The sequence below is a fragment of the Blennius ocellaris genome (assembly GCF_963422515.1).
Source record: "Blennius ocellaris genome assembly, chromosome: 23".
NCBI lineage: Eukaryota > Metazoa > Chordata > Actinopteri > Blenniiformes > Blenniidae > Blennius > Blennius ocellaris.
The window spans coordinates 18,467,562-18,489,479 of record NC_137672.1 but is presented as its reverse complement, the minus strand read 5'-3'; the positions used below and the strand labels follow the sequence as shown (position 1 = coordinate 18,489,479).

Below are 21,918 nucleotides of genomic sequence, written 5' to 3'. Positions count from 1 at the left end.
AACAACAACAACATCAACAAAAACAAGGCGTTTCCCTCCCACGGTGCAGCTCTGGGCCAACATCTGGATGTTTTTGTTTTTATTATTATTATTTCAACTTGTGTGTAAAAATTCTGCTGACGTTTGGGTGAAGCACTGTTGACGGAGGGCTTGTTTATTTATTTGTTTGTTTTTTTTCCTGAGTTCCACGGAGAAGGCGAGGCGTGTTCCCTACCGCCGAGGGTGCGATTCGCTCGGGAGCGTGAACCTTTTATGGGAAGCGTCTTCTCGCCCACATGTATATTTCACGTCGGTGACACCCGGGATTTTAGCCTCGGAATTCAAAGTATAAGAGAAAAAAATTGGGCAAATTATTTTTTTTTTTTTGCAGTATAAGCTAATTTTTTCATATTTTTAAAGGTATAAAATCAAAATAAATCACATGAAATTCTCTCTTGCACTCTTAGTAAACTTGCCTCGTTGATAAAAATCCTGTATTTTAACATTAAAAACTGTAAAAACGGCTCTCAAGATCCACAAATACGACTTTTACTTTGGAAAAAATGAGGCTAGTCTTTGTATATAGCCTGCAACTGTCACAATAAGAGTTTACAACGTGCTTTACGGAAATGGGAAAGGCTTTTAATGTGACGGCACCAGGACCTGGTTGTTGTTTATTTAGTGTCGATGAATAAAATGATTGTAAATGTACCTCTACATATAATTGTTTTTTTTTCATTTCATTGGCTTTCCTCTGAAGTTGCAATGCATGCTGGGAAGACCTGCAGAGACTTCAATACCAAAGTGACGAAACGGGGTCGTTTTTCTACGTTTCCCTTTAAACAAGTGTTGTTCTTGAGGGAAACTCTGTTTAGACCCACAGAGGACATTTATTTTATTTATTTATTTTTTTTAACTTTTATTTTTGGAGACTCCCTTCTTCTCCGCTTGTGGGATTTTAATTTTTAAATTTTATTTTTTTCCTTGCTGGCCTGTGGAGGAACGTCTCGCCAAGCGACAGGAAAAACCAAACGTCCACAACCTGCAGCAGATTTTTACCGAATTACTTCGCGAATGTATTTCAAATCTATTTTCCAGAGTTTATAGCTCCTTTCATTTTTTTTTTTTTTTTTTTTGCATTAGCATTAGCATTTGCTTCTGCATCTGCCGTGTTTCTCGTTTTATTTATTTATTTATTTCCCCCCCTGGCGGTTGTGTTTCCTGTGCAGACTGGGAGGACACCGTCAGAATAAAAGCGGGATCCTGAATGTAAATTGAATCCAATGACTGTTCGACTCTCGACTATCATGATGTGTATTTTCCAAAATGAACTTTTAATCGTCGGGGGTGAGATGTGTGGATCGCCATTATCTGCGGCTTTTATTTGGACGAGGGGGTTCGTTCTGGGAACTCTGCCGTGTTTTCAACTTTACTGCATGCTTTTTTTTTTTTTTCATTTGATTTCATTTGATTTTTCCTTTCATTTAAAACGTGACAGTTCTGCGAATGTGACTTGCGTGTGTGTGTGTGTGTGTGTGTGTGAAGCATGTGTTCATTGTGAGAGCTCATTATTTCTTTTCAGTGTTTAAAAAAAAAAAGAAAATGAAATAAAACACATTACTGTATTTTATTTTATTTTGTCAGGTAACTCAATATCGCAATAAAAGGAATTGCAATATCTGTCAACAAAGGTGGTTGAAGCCAGTTTTGTTTTTTTTGTGTTATAAACACGTTCAACCACCAGATGGCAGCAGAGACTAAAACCTAAAACACATTTTTAATGGGAAACTCGTGCCACAATAACCTTTTAAATTCTTACATTAAATGTTTTTTTTGCTTGTGTTGCAGAGTTTATGTGTTGAAAGTGTCCACATTTTTTGCGAAAACCAAACAATTACAAATGAAACCTTCTTCAATCTCAATATAAAGCCGATTTTAATGAAACTTTATGGTGCAAAATACAATAAAATGTCCAAACAAGACTTGTATAGTATTTGCATTACGCTCGTTTTCACAAACGCCTTGATTTTGTGTCGCCATTCTTCAGAAAATCTATATTTTCTGAGACATTTTTTACAATTTTCTCAGTTGTTTGGCCGGATTAGAGCCCCTGACTTATTGTTCTTTTCCCCCCGTCCCTATATAACTTCATCCAACATCAGTTCATCATAGAATAAAAGGTGGAGAAAGAAAATCATTGTTTTCCACAAGTTGCCAGTGAATCCTGAGACGTACATAACAGGAAGTTCTTTAAAAAAAAAAGAAAAAAATCTATACTTAATTTTGGAAATCAGTTTAGAATTTATTAAAAAAAAAAAAAAAAAGCAGATAACATTTGGATTGAATATATATCAAACATAATTGTGGTAAAGTTTTGTTTATTTTAATCTGGTTTACAGGTACATAATAAAAAAAAGTTTTCTGAAACACTGGATTTTATGTTTTCACATGAATTAACAGTTTAACTATTATAACTATAATATTGAACTTTTTCTCAACATGACATTTTTTTTAAGATGAGACCTTTTTGTTTTTCCTTGAAGTTGGTTTCCCCTTGGGAGCCACGTCGCCAATTGACCTTAAACTACACCTTGTGTATGAGTGGGAAACCAACTTCAGCAGAAGACCGCAGCACAGGTGTGGAGGTCAAAGGTCACAGGAAGAGGAAGACACAGGTAGGGGGAGGAGACACGTGAGACAAACAAAGACACAAGTACTAAAACCAGGTAAGTTCGTCTTTTGCTTAGTTAAAGTCAACTAATTGAAAATTTCATGAAATAAAGTCTCATATTTTCCTTCTGTTGGTGGTATTTTATTATTTGGTCTCAAATTAATATTTTGAAGCCGTAAATTAGCATTTAGTGGCCACAACTTTGTATTTCGTGGCTTCAAATTGATATACAATTGAATATTTCATGAAGTATTCCACAGAATGGTATTATTTGCTCTCAATATGTTGAAGCCTTGACTTTGTATTTTGCTTTCAATTAATATTTCATGGTCACAAAAGTCTTTTTTCTGGCCTTAAAACCCCAAAATAAATATTTCTGGGCTTTAAGTTAATGATAAGTGGTTTTTAATCAGTATAACAATATTTTACAGCCTCAACTTTGTATTTCGTGGTCTTGGAATTGGTATACAAATGAATATATCATGAATGGCCTTAAATTTGTATTTTTTGGCCACAAAATAGAATTTTTTTGGCCTCAAATTACTATTTTGAGGCTTTGAAATGATATTTTGGCACCAAATATATAGTATTTTGCCTAAATCTAATATCCCGTGGCCACAAATTAATATTTTGAGGCTTTAAAATATTATTTTGTGGCCAAAAATAACTAATAAATTAATATTTAGTGGTCCCTAATTTGTATACCACTTAATGTTTTATGGTCTTAAATTAGTGTGTTATTTTTGTGGCCAAAAATAGAAGAATTTGGGTCTGAAAAAAAAAAAATTTGGCCTCAAATTAGTGTTTTGTGACCAAACGTATATAGTTTCAGGCTTTAAATTGTTGTGCGGTCTTGAATTAGTGTATAATTAACATTTCACGGACTCAAATGAGTATTTAATGGCCTTAAAGTAGTATTTAGTAGCCGCAAATCAGTAGTTTGTGTTGTGGAATTGGTATACAAATGAATATATCATGAATGGCCTTAAATTTTTATTTTTTGGCCACAAAATAAAAATTTTTTGGCCTCAAATTACTATTTTGAGGCTTTGAAATGATATTTTGGGACCAAATATATAGTCTTTTGCCTAAATCTAATATCCCGTGGCCACAAATTAATATTTCGAGGCTTTAAAATATTATTTTGTGGCCAAAAATAACTAATAAATTAATATTTAGTGGTCCCTAATTTGTATACCACTTAATGTTTTATGGTCTTAAATTAGTGTGTTATTTTTGTGGCCAAAAATAGAAGAATTTGGGTCTGAAATTAAATTTTTTTGGCCTCAAATTAGTGTTTTGTGACCAAACATATATAGTTTCAGGCTTTAAGTTGTTGTGCGGTCTTGAATTAGTGTATAATTAACATTTCACGGACTCAAATGAGTATTTAATGGCCTTAAAGTAGTATTTAGTAGCCGCAAATCAGTAGTTTGTGTTGTGGAATTGGTGTACAAATGAATATATCATGAATGGCCTTAAATTTGTATTTTTTGGCCACAAAATCAAATTTTTTTGGCCTCAAATTACTATTTTGAGGCTTTGAAATGATATTTTGGGACCAAATATATAGTATTTTGCCTAAATCTAATATTCCGTGGCCACAAATTAATATTTCGAGGCTTTAAAATATTATTTTGTGGCCAAAAATAACTTAAGGTAGTATTTAGAGGCCGCAAATCAGTAGTTTGTGTTCTGGAATTGGTATACACATGAATATTTCACGGCCTCAAATGAGTATTTAATGGCCTTAAAGTAGTATTTAGTAGCCGCAAATCAGTAGTTTGTGTTGTGGAATTAGTATATAAATGAATATTTCATGGCTTCACTTTAAAGTTTGATTTCAGACGTCATGTCTCCGACCGCTCCCTACCACAATAAAAGCCGATAGCTTGCGTACAGACTGGGACAAATGTGTTTCTGATTTTTTTTCTTCTCCCCCCGCTGTGTTCCAGTCTGGGTCTCGGTGGTTCTCACCGGACCCCCCCGGCCAGGTTCTGCAGGACCCCCAGGCCCTTCTCCTCGTACTCGGCCCGGCTCAGCCAGAAGGAGTCCTTGTCCTTCATGATGTTGGCCAGAACGGCGCCGCCCAGGAACACCATGTGTTTACGCCGGGGAGGGTCCTCGATCCGGATCTTAAACCTCTGCAGGTCAGAACAATGGGGGGGGGGGGGGGGTCCTTAAACACTTCATTGCCAAAAGTATTCGCTCAAATGCCTTAACAAGGTAAAACCAGAGGATTTAATATGACGAAAAACTGTATGACCGGAATGAAATATGTTGAATGAAATACTATGCTTTTATTTTTTTATATATGTGTATATATATATATATATATATATATATATATATATAGACACACAAAATAATTACTTTATAGCATTAAATAAAATATACGATGTATAAAATAAATATTAAACAATATATATAGAATTCTAAATAGAGTAAGTATATAGAGTACAATGCATAATTACAGAAGAGGATTAGAGCCACTGTGGAAAAAAACCCTGAATTCTGACTTTTTTTCTCAGAATTCTGACTTTTTTTCTCAGAAGTCTGACTTTTATACTCAGAATTCTGACTTTTAAGCTCAGAATTCTGACTTGAAACTCAGAATTCTGACTTTTAAACCCAGAATTCTGACTTTTAAACTCAGAATTCTGACTTTAAACTCCGTATTGGGAAGAAATAGCAGTAATACGCCAGGAACGCATTCAAGATGGAATCCAAGATGGCGGCGCACATCGTAAACATCTGTCTTGATATTATGAGGAAATCCTGTCCTTACATTAATTTCCTCTCTGGAAAAAAAACCCGTCCTTTACTATGTTATATTATTAATGATCCCCTCGTCGCGTGGCACCGTCACCCTCGACCTCCACCCGGCGCCGCGGCGTCTCTCCGCCTCCACCCGGCGGCGGCGGACTCACCGACAGCTTGTGGACGTCCCCGTCCAGCACCCTCTCCAGGTACAGCTGCTTGATCTCCCTCTCCAGGCGGGACGGCAGCCCGGGGTACATGGTGCTGCCCCCCGACAGAACCATGTGCTTGTAGAAGTCCGCCCTGCACACACACACACACACACGCCGTCACGGCCCGGTCCTCCACCCCCCCGCCCCCCCCCTGCCTCGCCTCACCTGAGGTCCATGTCCGCCGCCTGGATGGTGTTGAACAGCAGCTCGGCGACGCCGGCGCCCTCCACGTTGATGAGGTGAGGCTGGAACAACGCCTCGGGGGCGCCGAAGCGCTCACCTCCCACACTGACCTGCCGGCCGTCAGGGAGCTGGAGGAGGAGGAGGGGGAGGAGGGGGGGGGGAGGAGGAGGAGGAGGAGGAGGGAGGAGGTGAAGGAAGAGGAAGAGGAGGGGGAGGAGGAGGAGGAGGAGAAGGTGAAGGTGAAGGAAGAGGAGGCGGAGGAGGAGAAGGTGAAGGAAGAGGAGGAGGAGAAGGTGAAGGAGGAGGAGGAGAAGGTGAAGGAAGAGGAGGAGGAGGAGGAGAAGGAGGAGGAGAAGGTGAAGGAAGAGGAAGAGGAGGACGGGGGGAGGAGGAGGAGGAGGAGAAGGTGAAGGTGAAGGAAGAGGAGGCGGAGGAGGAGAAGGTGAAGGAAGAGGAGGAGGAGGAGGAGGAGGAGAAGGTGAAGGAGGAGGAGGAGGAGGAGGAGAAGGTGAAGGAAGAGGAGGAGGAGGAGGAGAAGGTGAAGGAAGAGGAGGAGGAGGAGAAGGTGAAGGAAGAGGAGGAGGAGGAGGAGAAGGTGAAGGAAGAGGAAGAGGAGGACGGGGGGAGGAGGAGGAGGAGGAGAAGGTGAAGGTGAAGGAAGAGGAGGCGGAGGAGGAGAAGGTGAAGGAAGAGGAGGAGGAGGAGGAGGAGGAGGAGGAGGAGGAGGAGGACAAGGTGAAGGAAGAGGAGGAGGAGGAGAAGGTGAAGGAAGAGGAGGAGGAGGAGGAGAAGGAGGAGGAGAAGGTGAAGGAAGAGGAAGAGGAGGACGGGGGGAGGAGGAGGAGGAGAAGGTGAAGGAAGAGGAGGAGGAGGAGGAGAAGGTGAAGGAGGAGGAGGAGAAGGTGAAGGAAGAGGAAGAGGAGGAGGAGAAGGTGAAGGAAGAGGAGGAGGAGAAGATGGTGAAGGAAGAGGAAGAGGAGGAGGAGGAGGAGAAGGTGAAGGAAGAGGAGGAGGAGGAGAAGGTGAAGGAAGAGGAAGAGGAGGACGGGGGGAGGAGGAGGAGGAGGAGAAGGTGAAGGAAGAGGAGGAGGAGGAGGGAGGAAGCGGAGGAGGAGGAGGAGGACGGGGGAGGAGGAGGAGGAGAAGGTGAAGGAAGAGGAGGAGTAGGAGGGGGGAGAAGGAGGAGGAGGAGAAGCAGGAGGAGGAGCAGTAGGGAGGGAGGAGGAGGAGGAGAAGGTGAAGGAAGAGGAGGAGCAGGAAGGGGAGAAGGAGGGGGAGCAGGAGGAAGGGAGGAGAAGGAGGGAGGAGGAGGAGGAGGAGCAGGAGGGAGAGAGGGAGGAGGAGGAGCCGTCAAGGTCTGGGGACCCCAAGAGGCTTCCGTTTCCACGGCAACGATATCACGCGTCTGTTTACGTGACGGCGGCGCCCGGAGACGCTGAGAACGCTACGTTTTTTCTGAGGAAGGATCCCAATGTGGATCAGTCTGTTGCCGTGGAAACCCTAGCGACTGCACGAGTTGATGGACGCCTTCAGAGTGAAACGCAACTTTTGGAAAAAAAAACCTCCCGCACAGGGGAAAAACACAACTTGTGAAAGTGATATGACCGTCTCTGTGTGGAAACTGGAGGAAAACGCAACTTCTTGAAAATGAGCTATCTCCATGGACACATTAGAAAACGCAACTTTTTGAAAATGTGCTATCTCCATGGACACGTTGGAAAATGCAACTTTTTGAAAATGTGCTATCTCCATGGACACGTTGGAAAACGCAACTTTTTGAAAATGTGCTATCTCCATGGACACGTTGGAAAACGCAACTTTTTGAAAACCATCCAACCCTGTGTCGATGGAGGGGGAAACGCAACTTTTTGAAAATGCTTCAACTCCGTGTAAATGGTAGTCTGAGTTAACTCAAGCTTCCTGCAACCTGGGTGGGTGAATGATGGGTGGATGATGGGTGGATGTATGGTGGATGTATGGTGGATGTATGGTGGATGATGGGTGGATGTATGGTGGATGTAGGGTGGATGTATGGTTGGCCGGGGGCTCTGGGACGTACGGTGTAGGCCTCCACCAGGTAGGTGGTTTCCAGCGCCAGCCGCTGCTCCTGCTCGATGTTGTAGCCGACGTAGCAGAGCTTCTCCTTCAGCATTCGCACCGTCTCGAAGTCCGCCGAGTGGTTGAAGGCGTAGCCGCGGAGCAGCAGGAGCTGAAGCAACAACAAACAAACAAACAAACAAACAATAAGCTAATACCTGTGTTCACGCCGGGCCAATAATAGAAAACGTCTGGGACTCGCCTTGATGAGGTAGCGCGTGATGTCACGCCCGGCGATGTCCAGCCGGCGGGTAAGGTGGGGCAAGGAGAAGCCCTCGTACACCGGACAGATGTGGGTCACGCCGTCGCCCGAGTCCACCACCACGCCGGTGAGCAAACCTGCCGGGGCGTCAGTCCGTCATTTCACACGACGCGTTTGACCAATGAGGCGACGGCGCGGCGGCGCCTGACCTTGAGCGTACAGCGTGAGCACGGCCTGGATGGCCACGTAGATCCCGTGAAACTGGTACTTCTCGAACATCACCTCCGTGATCTTCTCGCGGTTCTTCATCGGGTTCATCGGCGGCTCCGTCAGCAAGATCTGACGGCAAACGGGGCAAAAAAAATTATATTTTTTCGCAAATTTGCAAAATTTGGGGCAAAAAAATTTGGCCAGAATCTTCAAAATGGCCGACTTCCTGTTGAGTTTTCGGAATGTGTGCAAGAGACTTTTTTGTGCGTCTTGGTGTGTTACGTGTGTGTGCTCAGTTTGGTAGCTGGAGGTGAAACTTGATTTGACATTTTGCAGGTGGCGCCGTTGATTTTCACAATAAAAGTGTTTAATTCCTACTAATAATCAACTTTACTTTTACTTTACTTTTTTATACATATATATAATAATAATCTGAGCAATTTATTATCCAAAGATAAGTATAAAAACAAAACGACTTTATGGAAATGGGATTTAAAAAAAAAAAGACTTTCAATTAAAAGCCATGATAAGAAATAGGATCAATAAATTCAACAAAATAAAAGAAAGTGAAATGTTCCATTATTTGTTGTATTTTTTGTATTAATTCAAGTTAAATCATTTATTTTTTATTTTTAACATGATTCATGCAAAAAATTTATTTATAAGAAAAGTAAAAACTAATCATTTAAAAAAAAAAAAAAGCATTTTCTTAAATGTCTTTTATGGTTCTCCGGGGTTTTTTTTACCCACCTTTTGCATTTTTTTCATAATTTTTCCCCATTTAATTTTTTCTCTTTTCCCTTTTTCCTGCACTAGTTTTATTTTTTATTTAAATTTGTTTCTCACTCTATTTATTTTGACTGTTTTCTATTTTCTTGGTGCAATTTTAACTATTTTATCCAACTTTAGCACTTAGCATTTTTAGCACTTCTTGCAGTTTTATTGCTCTAATTTATTCGTAAGATTGCGAGTCGCGGCGTTACTTTGCAGTCTTTGGGGTCGATGTCGAGGCGGTCGGGGCCGAAGGTGTGGTCCCACAGGTGGAGCATGTCCTCCCAGCAGCGCACCATCCCGTTCTCCATGGGGTAGGACACCTCCAGCAGGGAGCGGCACTCGCTGGCCTCGTCGCCCACCATCAGGTCCTGGCGGCGAGGCGGCGGCGGCGGCGGCAGAACGGCGCGTTAGAAAAAAGGCCTATGAAGGGTTAATGACCGCGGGGGGGGCGGCGCCTCACCTTGATCTCGATGTTTCCCACTTTGGTGGTGGAGCGAATGAGGGGCCGGCCCACCAGAGCCGGGAAGATGTGGTCGGGGAAGTTGGAGCCGGCGAAGCCGCATTTCACGAACTGCGACGGGGTCAGAGGTCAAAGGTCAACGCAGAAGCACCAGAGCAGGACTTCATCGTTTAGCGTTTAGCAGCTTCTGCCGCTAAATTCAATTGGTCAAGACAGAAATACGTGTTGAAGAGCTTCAGACAGAAACTGGCGTTAATTCATGAAGCGTTTGGGTTTTTTATTATTTTGTCTTTCTGGACGTTCCATTTTCCTGCTTTTGTAGTTTTATGCAACATTTAGTTGTTTACAGGTTGCAGCTTCACGTACACAAGCTTTTTTTGTACATTTTTTCTTTATTTTTCTTCCACTTTCTAATTTTCTTCTTTCATTTTTCTGATATATTTGTCTTTTTCCAATGAATTTTTCCTTTTCTCTTTTTTCCTCCTTTTTTCTTTATTTTACCAATTTTCTTCTTTTTTCTAGTTCTCTTTTTTGTCCATTTCCCTCCACTTTCTTTATTTCACATACTTTTTTCTTTATTTTTCTTACTCTTTTCCTTTCCTCTGCTTTTTCTTTTTCAATTTTGTTCTCTAATTTTTCCTACTCTTTTCCTCCTTTTCTCTTAATTTTTCCATTTTTATTCTTTTTTGCATTTATTTTTATAGTTCTATTTTTTGTCCCTTTTCTCTGTACTTTCTTTATTTTTTTTCTTCTTTATTTCACATACTTTTTTCTTTTTTCTTCCTCTCTTCCTTTCCTCTCTTTTACTTTTTCAAAAGTTTCTTTTTTTTCTTATTCTTTTCTTTTTTTTTGCTTTTTCTTTTTCAATATTTTTCTTTAATTTTTCCTATTTTATTTCATCCTTTTCTCTTTATTTTTCCATTTTTATTCTTTTTTGCATTTATTTTTTTAGTTCTCTTTTTTGTCCCTTTTCTCTACTTTCTTTATTCTTCCCGTATTTTCCTTTATTTCACATTTTCTTTTCATTTCCTCTCCTTTACTTTTTCAAATGTTTCTTTTCTTCTTTCTTTATTTTTCTTATTCTTTTCTTTTCTTTTCCTCTGCTTTTTCTTTTTCAATTTTGTTCTTGAATTTTTCCTATTTTTTTCCTCCTTTTCTCTTTATTTTTCCATTTTTATTCTTTTTTGCATTTATTTTTTTAGTTCTCTTTTTTGTCCCTTTTCTCTACTTTCTTTATTCTTCCCGTATTTTCCTTTATTTCACATTTTCTTTTCATTTCCTCTCCTTTACTTTTTAAAATGTTTCTTTTCTTCTTTCTTTATTTTTCTTCTTCTTTTCTTTTCTTTTCCTCTGCTTTTTCTTTTTCAATTTTGTTCTTGAATTTTTCCTATTTTTTTCCTCCTTTTCTCTTTATTTTTCCATTTTTATTCTTTTTTGCATTTCTTTTTTTAGTTCTCTTTTTCTTTTGTCCATTTTCTCTGTATTTTCTTTATTTGTACCTTTTTTCTTCTTTTCACATTTTATTTTGCTCTTCCTAAAGAAACTTGTATTTAATTTAATTTAATTTTTATATATTCTCATATATTCTTATATTTAATATTTTATTTGATTATTTAATGTTGCCAGGTCGTCTGCTCTCGTCTTCCTGCCAGGGCTTCGCCTCCCGTCTCGACTTGTCTCACACATTCCTTCGCCTGAAGACACGCGAGACATTCCAGCCACGGGTGGGAAGTAACAAAAAGAAGTACATATGTGACTGCGAGTTCGATTCCCACCTTCAGAAATCAGCTTTTCGACACAGCCACACCGTGTGGACGAGTCACTTCCTTCATTTCTTTTCACACGTTCAGTTTCTCTTCTGCTTTTCATGTGTTGAAGTGAGAACATCACTGCCATTTATGGGTGTGTGTGTGTGTGTAAGTGTGTGTGTGTGTGTGCACATGAGTCAACAAGCCCAGACAGATGTGGAATCGCTGCGCCGCTTCACACCCCGCTTTCTCAAAATATGCACTTTTGTTTAACACCAACTACTCCCAGGATTTTCCATATTTTTGCTCCATCAAAGTGTCTTAAAAGCCTATTTTAAGACACTTTGATCTCCATCATGCGATGGAGATAAAAGCGATCAGACGCCGTTCTGGAGCTTTGATCTGCCGCGCCGTCGACTCACCCCCGTCCCGTTGTCACAGACCACCACCTTCCTCCCCTGCTGGTCCATCGTTTAGTGAAAATACTGCAGTATTTCAGAGTCCAGAGGACAAAACAGTCCACATGAAGGAGACGCTGAGACTGCCAGGTGAGCAGGAGGCGTGTCCTGCGGGGGGGCGGGGGGGACTGGAGCCCCCAGAGGGACGTCCTCCTGACGGGCTGCAGGTTTAACATAACCAGGAAACCTTCACTCGTTCATACTGATGTATATAAGATACATATACAGTTTTCCCCAATTTTAAGCACTTAAAAAATAATTTTAAGTGCTTAAAATTGGGGGAAACTGTTCAAGCAGCCAAAGTGGTTTTAAAAAAATATAAATAAAAAAATTGTAACCACATATCGGTGTCAGTTAATTAAAACTTCCAAGAATTGCTTAAAAAAAATACAAAATAGGCCAAACAAATGTAAAATTTGGTAGAAAATGTAAAATAAAAAACAAGAAAATAAAATTTAAATGTATATGCTTATTTGGATAAAATATAAATAAAAAAACCCACTTCTTTCTTGTTTACACTATTTTACTGTTTTGAAAAAGAAATTCCTCTTATTGTGAAAAACTAAACCTGGCAATAAATCCATTCCTGGTGCAGATTTTTAAAAACCTCCACACCACTTTCATTTGGTGGAAAGTGTATAAAATACTACATTCTACAAACCATTGTAGTTAAATTGTTCGCTTTTTAAAAATTTTGCTGAAGGTTAGTAAATAAAAAAAAAAAAAAAAAAATGACAGAGAATATCAGGGTCTGGTTACATGACAAAGATTTCAAGTGAAAAAAAAACAACTTTTGTTGTTTTGGATGTCTGTTTCCATGACAACCATGCGTGGAAACACAACTTTTAGAAAAATGGCTCCTATGGTGCAAGTTTTTGAAAATGTTTTGTCTCTGTCGACTGTCTAATAATAATTTGGCAGTTTTGGTATATCATTTTGATAAACTTTTTTTTTAAAATTTTGTCTAAATGCTCCTATTCTCACCTGAAGCGGCCCTCTTAAAGGCGCAGGCGCGCAGAATTCCGGGGCGACGCGGATTTACACTTTTTCGCTTCACACACACGGAGTCGAAACAGTAATTTTGGATAAAAATAAGTTCATTTATTTACATAAAACATTTACAAAATACACATTTTTTTAATTTTATTTTTTTTCAGTTGAAATGTGATCGGAGAAGAGACGGTGGTCAGACGGACGGCGGACCGCCGACCTTCCAGCGTCGCGGACGTGAGCCTAGAATCAAGAGGCACATCGAGTTAAGACCGATTTTTCTTCCTCTTCTTCTTCTTTTCAAACGATTTTCCTCTTCAGCAGCACGTTTCGCGTCGCTTTTTCTGCACAGTGAAGAATTGAGGGTTGCAGAAGGAGTTGATGCCCTGACGTTCATTTTTAAGGCAGTGGAACACGTTTTGGTGGATTCGCTAACGCTCACATGTTCACTTGTAGCTTAAAGGGGTCATACTGTGCCACTTTTCAACACTTTCCAGAATCTGCTGTGTCTCTGTGAGCCGGACTGGCTCCGCCCCCATCTATGGGAAGATGGAGGAAGTACTTTCCTCTCGTGGCGCCATGTGTCAGAGAAGCGCTGCCTGATTGTGGGAGGAGTCAAAGGGGGAGGGGCCTACCCTATATAGTGTCATCTGGGGTGTTTAGCCAATCCCAATCAAGGTAAACCCCGCCCACAATCGGGCAGCTCCGCCCACACACGCCCATCTATGGGAAGATGGAGGAAGCACTTCCTCTCGTGGCGCCATGTGCCAGAGAAGCGCTGCCTGATTGTGGGAGGAGCCTACCTTGATTGTGATTGGCTAAACCCCCGATGACACTGTATAGGGTTTGATTTCTGATTGGCTGCTTGTAGCAACACACTTTTTAAAAAATGAAACGTCATTCCAGGTATGGAGACGATTATTACTGCTGGGAAACATTAGAAAATGAAGTTTGCACAATGTGACCCCTTTAAAAAACAGACAACAAAAAAACCCCACTCATTGTATTTGCATAGTACACTTTTCACTTTGTGGATATTTAATCCACTGCCTTCGTCACTTTGTTTCACAATGTTAGCAGCATTTTTCCAGCGGTTGACGACGCTACACGAAACACGAAATGCATTGACGCCGTCACGTTGGAACTAAAGACGCTTTTGTTTTGGAAGCTGGTTAAGGCAGGTCATTGTCACTATTTATTTTCCTGAATCTCACGATGATGGAGTTTTTATGACGGTACAGCGACGGCCTCCAGGCATCGTCGAATCCAGCGTCCGCGAAAACTATTAGAAAAACTACTTTAGTGTAAAAAAAAAAAAAAAAAAAGCAAGAATAAAGTAGTAACACTCATCTGGTCTATTTCTATAAACACTTTGCCTGAGAGGTGACGATACCGTCGTCATTCTATATAAGGGGTCGGCAACCCGCGGCTCTTTGATCCCTCTTTGATCCCTCCACTGTGGCTCTTTGATCCCTCCACTGTGGCTCCTTGCGCCTCGGTCCCACTATAGTTCATCCCGGAGGGACGTAAGGAGGCAAAGCCACCCAGAGCGCAGTCCCTACAAAGAGTGGTAAAATGTAGGGTTGTGAACGACGCGGCGATGTGACGTCATTACGCAACAATAATGGCGTGAACAATATAGAATTGCGGCTGCAGGTTATGACAGCGGCTCAACTGGTATCTGAAGCTGGGAGCTTCCTGAACCTTTCACAGTAAAAGCCCACAATTCCAGGAGGTTCATTACAGACTTGTTGAGAGTGACGGAACATTCTAGTGAATTCCACAACAACTTCAGGACATTAAAGCCACACCATCACACTCATGGTTCTAACAATCCACATCTCCCACATTTATCTTCCATTTTAATAATGTGTAGCGATAAAGGAGCCGATAGCTGCAATGCATTATGGGAGTTTCTGTTTGTCGTGTTTGAAATGTAATTATTGGGGTTATGTTAGGTTTGTAGTGTTGCTAATAATTGTGTTTTTGTTGCTCAGTTCATGTAGTTTAGTTTATTAGTTGTAAGTTGTCAACCAGCAGTGAAGATGGTTTTGTGTGTCGTGTCGTCCTGGCATGGTCTTCCTGTGGGACTGTCAAAATAAAATGCGTGGGTGTTGAGTTCAGTGGGAAACGGGACCAAACGGCTCTTTGAGCATTAAAGGTTGCCGACCCCTGAACTATATAATAAGCAGAAGAGAAATAAAATCACCAGTGTCGGTCGAGTTCATGTGACGATTTAAGTGCGTCTCCGTCGTCTCGCGGTCCTCGGGAGCTCCAAGCGTCTTTTTTTCTTTTTTTTTCTTTTTCCGAACAAACAAAAAAACAAAAGTCTGCCGACGTGCTCCTCGCCTCAGGACTCGAACTCGCTGTCGCTGCTGACGGAGATGTCGGGGGTGGAGGCCCCCGTCCCGCGCCGCTCCGCCTCCGTGCTGCAGTCGCTGGCGTCGGGGCTGCCCGGGTGGCGCGGCGACGCCGCCAGCAGGTGGGGGTGGCGGGGGTGGTGGTGGTGGTGGTGGTGGTGGTCGTCGGGCGAGGCCTCGGCGGGGAGGAGGGACGGGTCCTGCTGCAGCCTGCGCACACCGACAGCAAGACGACCACGTCAGGCGTTTTACAGCAAATGACGCTCAGACGGATCAAGTTTTAATGTAAAAAGTTCCTTTTTTTTTAAGTTTCACAAATAAACATATTAAATGTGTGAATAGATTTGCAGAGAAAAGGGAAAAATGGCAAGAAAACACAGAAATACCGCCACCGTACGGCCGTAAAATTTAACCGAACCAATATAATAAATAAATAAATAAATAAAATGTTCTAGTTCCTGGTAGAACCGTTCTAATCCCCTCCCTCTGCCTCACTACCGCCACCCAGTGTCCAAACGATGCAAAAGTAAATAAATAGGTTGGAATATATCTGCAACCTTTTATAACTAAAGAAATTCCCGCCAAATTAAATTTGTATGGAACTGCAAAAAAATTACGTTTGATTAAAATGAATACAAAAATAATAAGTCAGGGTTTTTTTTCTCTCCTTTAAAAATATTTAATATTTTAGTATTTTTTATTTTATCCATTCTGGCTGCTTTTCCTTATTTATCTGTTTTTCCCCCGTTTTTTTTTCTTTAACTTGTTCTTTTTTTCTGTTGTCTTTAAAAGTATTTAACTTAATCTTACATTTTAATATTTTTATAAATTTTTTTATTTTATCCATTCTGGCTGCTTTACCTTATTTATCTGTTTTCCCCACATTTTCTTTAATTTGTTCTCTTTTTTTCTGTTGTCTTTAAAAGTATTTAATTTAATATTGCATTTTTATATTTTAATTTAATTTTTTATTTTATCCATTCTGGCTGCTTTACCTTATTTATCTGTTTTCCCCACATTTTCTTTAATTTGTTCTCTTTTTTTACGTTGTCTTTAAAAGTATTTAATTTAATATTACATTTTTATATTTTCATTTTATCCAAGCTGGCTGCTTTTCCTTATTTATCTGTTTCCCCCCCCCCCCCCCCCCATTTTTTTCTTTAATTTCTTCTTTTTTTCTGTTGTCTTTAAAAGTATTTAATTTAATATTACATTTTTATATTTTTATAAAATTTTTTATTTTATCCATTCTGGCTGCTTTACCTTATTTATCTGTTTTCCCCACATTTTCTTTAATTTGTTCTCTTTTTTTACGTTGTCTTTAAAAGTATTTAATTTAATATTACATTTTTATATTTTCATTTTATCCAAGCTGGCTGCTTTTCCTTATTTATCTGTTCCCCCCCCCCCCATTTTTTTCTTTAATTTCTTCTTTTTTTCTGTTGTCTTTAAAAGTATTTAAATTAATATTACATTTTTATATTTTAATTTTATTTTTTATTTTATCCATTCTGGCTGCTTTACCTTATTTATCTGTTTTCCCCACATTTTCTTTAATTTGTTCTCTTTTTTTACGTTGTCTTTAAAAGTATTTAATTTAATATTACATTTTTATATTTTCATTTTATCCAAGCTGGCTGCTTTTCCTTATTTATCTGTTTCCCCCCCCCCCCCCCCATTTTTTTCTTTAATTTCTTCTTTTTTTCTGTTGTCTTTAAAAGTATTTAATTTAATATTACATTTTTATATTTTTATAAAAAAATTTATTTTATCCATTCTGGCTGCTTTTCCTTATTTATCTGTTTTCCCCACATTTTCTTTAATTTGTTCTCTTTTTTTCTGTTGTCTTTAAAAGTATTTAATTTAATATTACATTTTTATATTTTTATAAAAAAATTTATTTTATCCATTCTGGCTGCTTTTCCTTATTTATCTGTTTTTCCCCCATTTTTTTTCTTTAACTTGGTTTTTTTTTTCTGTTGTCTTTAAAAGTATTTAACTTAATATTACATTTTTATATTTTTTATTTTATATTTTATCCACGCTGGCTGCTTTACTTCATCTGTTTTTCCCCCCATTTTTTTCTTTAATTTATTCTTTTTTTTCTGTTGTCTTTAAAAGTATTTAATTTAACCTTACATTTTTATATTTTTATAAAAAATTTTATTTTATCCATTCTGGCTGCTTTACCTTATTTATCTGTTTTCCCCACATTTTCTTTAATTTGTTCTCTTTTTTTCTGTTGTCTTTAAAAGTATTTAATTTAATATTAAATTTTTATATTTTTATTTTATCCACGCTGGCTGCTTTTCCTTATTCATTCATTTTTAGCCCGTAGATTTAAAAAACCAAAAACCAAATCAATGTGGAATGCAAAGGAAATAAAAATAAAAATGAAAACACAGCGACGACGTGACACAATCAGGAAGTTTCTTCTGAACTGAACGTAAACGTGAAGTGGAAGGTACCTGTTCTTGGCCGACGCGGCGCGGTCCCGTTGCCGGCGGTTCTTGAACCAGTTGCCGACCTGCGTGGGCGTGAGCCCCGTGGCCTGGGCCAGGTGGCGCTTCCTGGACGGGTTGGGGTACGGGTCCTGCAGGTACCACTCCCTCAACAGACTGCGAGTTCTTTCCTGAGGGGAAATTCACATTAAAAAACATCAATCTTCATAGGAACCGGCTCATATTTCCCACAAGAGGTCGGTGAGGCTTCACGCAGCTCCTCAACGCCGCCGTCAGACAAAAGCATGTCCGTTTATTCTCCTGTTATCCCATTAAGCCACAATAATCTTTCCCCGATGCCTCGGATAATCATATTACAGCGGAATTATAAATAGATCAACACATTGTACATTAGAGGCATCGACAGCGACGTATATCCACTCAACTGGATCATGTTAAGGGGCTTAATGCAGACAGGTTATCTCCTCCTGAGGCCTGGAGTTAAAGGTCAAGCATGAGCAGTACCTGCGCCCGCCGCCAGGGGGGGAGAGAGGGGGAGGCGAGGCGCTGATCTGGATGGAATTTATCCACTGAGACGTTTAATGAGCAGTGACTCGTACAGGCAGCTCGAGGACCAGATTTACTCCTCCGAGACTAAAATCAATAAAAAGGAATGAACGAAACGAGTCGATAATGAAAGTTTGTTCGTTTTCCCCTCCGGCAGCGACTTGAAAAGGTTATCCGTGTCAAAAATATGAATAGAAGTGGGTTTTTACCCCACATGGAAAGAACCTATATAAACATATATGTTTTTAATATGTGACATATATAAAATTGGCCGTTTTCCTATATTATATATACATAAATGCACATATATGTACACATATACGTGCATATATGTACCTATATAGGTACATATATGTTCTTCTTACATAATTGTTTTTTAGTTATCGCCTTGATAATGTATGACAGTTGCCAAAGTGATATATAGGCTATATATATGTGGAAATAAAGAAGCAGTACAGACCTATACGGCCTGTATATTCACATATATGCACCTCGATTTTGCCTATATGTGGCATATATACGCATATATGTGCATATAAGTTTCATATATGCGCATATATCCTCGTATAAGTTCTTTCCACGTGGGTTCTAAGCAATTTAGTCTCATTTTTAAAAAAAAACCAAATGTGAGTGAGATGATTATAGGTCCGAGATTTTAAAACGACTCGTTGGAAAAACGACTCTCGCGTGCGTTTCCGGGCCAGAAGTGGTGAAACTGCGCGGCAGAAGGCAGGAGGATCACCGAGGTTGTGATCATCTTAAGAGCTCAAAGAGCAGCCTGCACCTCGGCTCGGGGTTTTTTATTATTTTGTTTAAAACGCACCTGTGCAAAGTGAGCCAAGTCTCTCATATTCACCTCTTTTCACGTGCGCCTTTTTACGCACGAGCCCCCCTTCCCCCCTTCCTCCTCCTCCTCCTCACCTTGAAGCAGTGCGTCTTCTGCTCGCCGTCCCAGATGGTGCGCGGCAGCGGGAACTTCTTGCGGATGCGGTACTTCTCCACGGGCCCCAGCGGCCGCCCGCGCAGCCGCTCCGCCTCGCGGTAGTGCGCGTCCAGCCACAGGTCCTGCAGCTTGGCGTGCGACTCGCGCGTGAACCGGTGGCTCTGCAGGATCTGGTACAGCGCCTCGAAGTTGCCGCCGTGGAAGGCGACGAGCGCCCGCGCGCGCATCACCGACTCGTGCCGGTTGAGCGCCTCGCCGGCGGAGCCCGGCACCGCGGCGGGCAGCGACCACAGGAAGCGGCCGAGGCGCTCGATGTCGCCGGTCTCCTCCAGGTTCTCGCACACGCGCGCCACCTGGTCCGGGGTGAACATGGGCAGCGGGAACATGTCGAGCGCGCGACGTCGGCGACCGCTTCGGCGTTGGGAGAGGAGGAGAAGCGGTGCCGGAGCGTCCGTGCGTAAAAGCCGTGCGTAAAAGCCCCTTTCTTTCCTCCCCGCCTTACGCAACGGTGGAGCCTTCTTCTTTTTTTTTTTTTTTTTTTGATCCTCCCCCCCCCCACCGGTACTTGGAGGAGCGGTTCAGGGAAGGCTGCTGCGCCCCGATCCAGGTTTAGATGGACAAATGAAGAGCGAGGACAGGGAGGCGACCTGTATTTATAGCAAGTTACAATTAGCATCTCTGTGGTTGTTTTGAGAAGGATTATACGTCCTGGCCATTAGCCTCTTAGCGGGGGGGGATCGTGGAGGGGGGGGGGGGGGGTGTGTGTACAGAGGTGCCTGCGGGCTGATCAGCTTGTTTGGCTTAGCCCGAGGATACACCGACTGCCAGGATGACTGCGGTGAGCAAACAAGTGAGGATAGGTTATTTAATAGGGTCTGTGGAGATGGGGGTGTGTGGGGGTGAAGGGGGGTGGGGGGCTCTAGCGGTGGGGGGGGGGGGGGGGGGGGGGGGTGGGCTTCAAGAAAAACACACACATCGTGTCAAAAAGTTACATTCTCTATGCATTTTCTTGGGAAAATGATAAAACACGCTTGTGAAAATTGAATCTCCCACTCCTCGGGGCTGTGGGGAGGGAGGGGGGGGGTGTCCCCCCCACAACATTTGGCCCTTCAAGAGGACAACTCGGGACACAAAGCCAAACTAATGCCCATGTAATTAAAACGGACACGGCTACACGGAGAGGGGTTTCCTCCGTGACCTCTCGTGAGGCCGCCGGCCCCCTGGACATCCATGTTCACCCCCCCCCCACCACCACCCCACCACCCCCCCCTCCAAGCCTCCCTGATCTCAGCAGCTCATTAATCAGCCCAAAGACAATTTTCTTATTAATCAGGTTCAGGGTTCCCTGTAAGCGTCTGTCGGTTGCAACGCAAACGTGTTGCACTCGATTTGCACAAATTAGCCTGGAGTGGAACCCCCACCCCCCACCCCCCCTCCCCCCCCACCCAGGCCCCCCTACAGTTTAATTTTGGAGTTTCCACGGGGGCAGATGTGGATTAATTCCATATCGATGCGTAAAAGGTTGCAGTCAGGTGAAGGATGATCTGCTGTGAATTAAGGAGATCTTTGTCTCGGAGTCTGTCTGATGCACATATTTGGACCCTCGAGACCCTAAAAGCTGATTTATCAACGTCTCGGTTCACGATTACTGATCCAGTTCCAGTCATGATGCTGTTTGGAGGATCTTCTTTCACGTTTTCTGCAGGATGGAGATTCATTATGAGACGACAGATCCTCTCACATGTTGCAAGACCCGGAATTTACCAGTAATCCTAAATAAATCGGCGTATTTTGTTTATTTATCTGAGAAATTTAAAGTCCAATTTGTCTTGAAACCTTTAAAACTAATTTGCATTCAAAAATGCCAATATATACACTTATAACACTTTTTTTTAACTGCTCATGTAACTTTTCCCTCCTTTTCACAAAGTATTTGTGTGAATACATTTTTTTTTAAAAGTCAAAAAAACAAAGTTTACAACTAAAAAAAAAAAAAACCCAAAACAAAATACACTAAAAACAGAATTCAATTAAAAACGACAAAGTGAAATTCCATTTTTTTTTAATTGATCAAATTCAAGACGTCCAAAAATCGTAAAACATAAAATTTAATTTCTTTAAATGTATTTGCTCACAATTACATAGCAGGATAATACAGAAAATCTTACTATTGTAGTCTTTTAAAGTGGTTAAAAATAAAAATACTTCAGTTCGTTATTTGTCTATTATGCAAAACAGATTTTTGTTGCCCCATTTAATTTCAGAAAAAAATATGTGTATAACTTATGGAAAGTACTAATAATTCATAATAAAAGCTCCGTATATATTGTACACCGGGCGTAAAGTACACGACAGCCCTGCAGCAATATTTAAAAAAATATCAAAAAAGTACAAGTAATGGTTAAATAGTATAATTCAAGCATCAATAACAGTTGAAAAAAAATCCACAAATAGTGAAAAAGTGTCGGAAATAGTAGCAAAGTGTTAGTGTCTTTAAAGTATCGGTAAAAGTATAAACTATCTGAAATAGCAGTTATAGTTAGAGTGAAAAAATCCCAGACATCATGAAAATGTGTCAAAAATACAGCAGTTAAAGTGGAAAAAGGAGCCATAGATTACCAGGAATAGTGACAAAGTACCGATAAAGTACCGGTAAAAGTTAAAAAATGTTCAATAAAAGTACCAGTAATGGTTAGAGAGTATCAATAAAGTAGCAGTAAGAGTGAAAAAAAATCAATAAAGTATAATTAATTGTGAAATAGTATCATTGAAGTAGCAGTAATAGTGAAATAGTATCACTAAAGTATCAGTAGTAGTGAAATAGTATTAATAAAGTATCAATAATAGTGAAATAGTATCACTA

At 40.8% G+C, this 21,918-nt stretch overlaps 2 protein-coding genes across 2 annotated transcripts; both read right to left on the bottom strand.

Annotated features, from left to right (window-relative positions):
• Window positions 1-1,897: 1,897 nt before the first annotated feature.
• On the bottom strand, window positions 1,898-11,843 carry LOC308146960 (actin-related protein 2). Its single transcript, XM_080518982.1, has 9 exons — window positions 11,719-11,843; window positions 9,549-9,659; window positions 9,298-9,456; window positions 8,314-8,443; window positions 8,105-8,241; window positions 7,865-8,014; window positions 5,788-5,933; window positions 5,581-5,713; window positions 1,898-4,794 (listed from the first exon to the last, which is right to left on the bottom strand). The coding sequence occupies exons 1-9, from the start codon at window positions 11,764-11,766 to the stop codon at window positions 4,624-4,626; spliced, it is 1,185 nt and encodes a 394-aa protein (XP_080375108.1). The 5' UTR covers window positions 11,767-11,843; the 3' UTR covers window positions 1,898-4,623.
• Window positions 11,844-15,094: 3,251 nt separating this feature from the next.
• On the bottom strand, window positions 15,095-19,441 carry six7 (SIX homeobox 7; the record flags this gene model as incomplete). The annotated part of the gene is made up of 3 exons (XM_080518987.1): window positions 15,095-15,314; window positions 17,573-17,736; window positions 19,034-19,441. 3 exons carry the CDS (start codon window positions 19,439-19,441, stop codon window positions 15,095-15,097), a joined length of 792 nt encoding a protein of 263 aa, XP_080375113.1.
• Window positions 19,442-21,918: the final 2,477 nt, after the last annotated feature.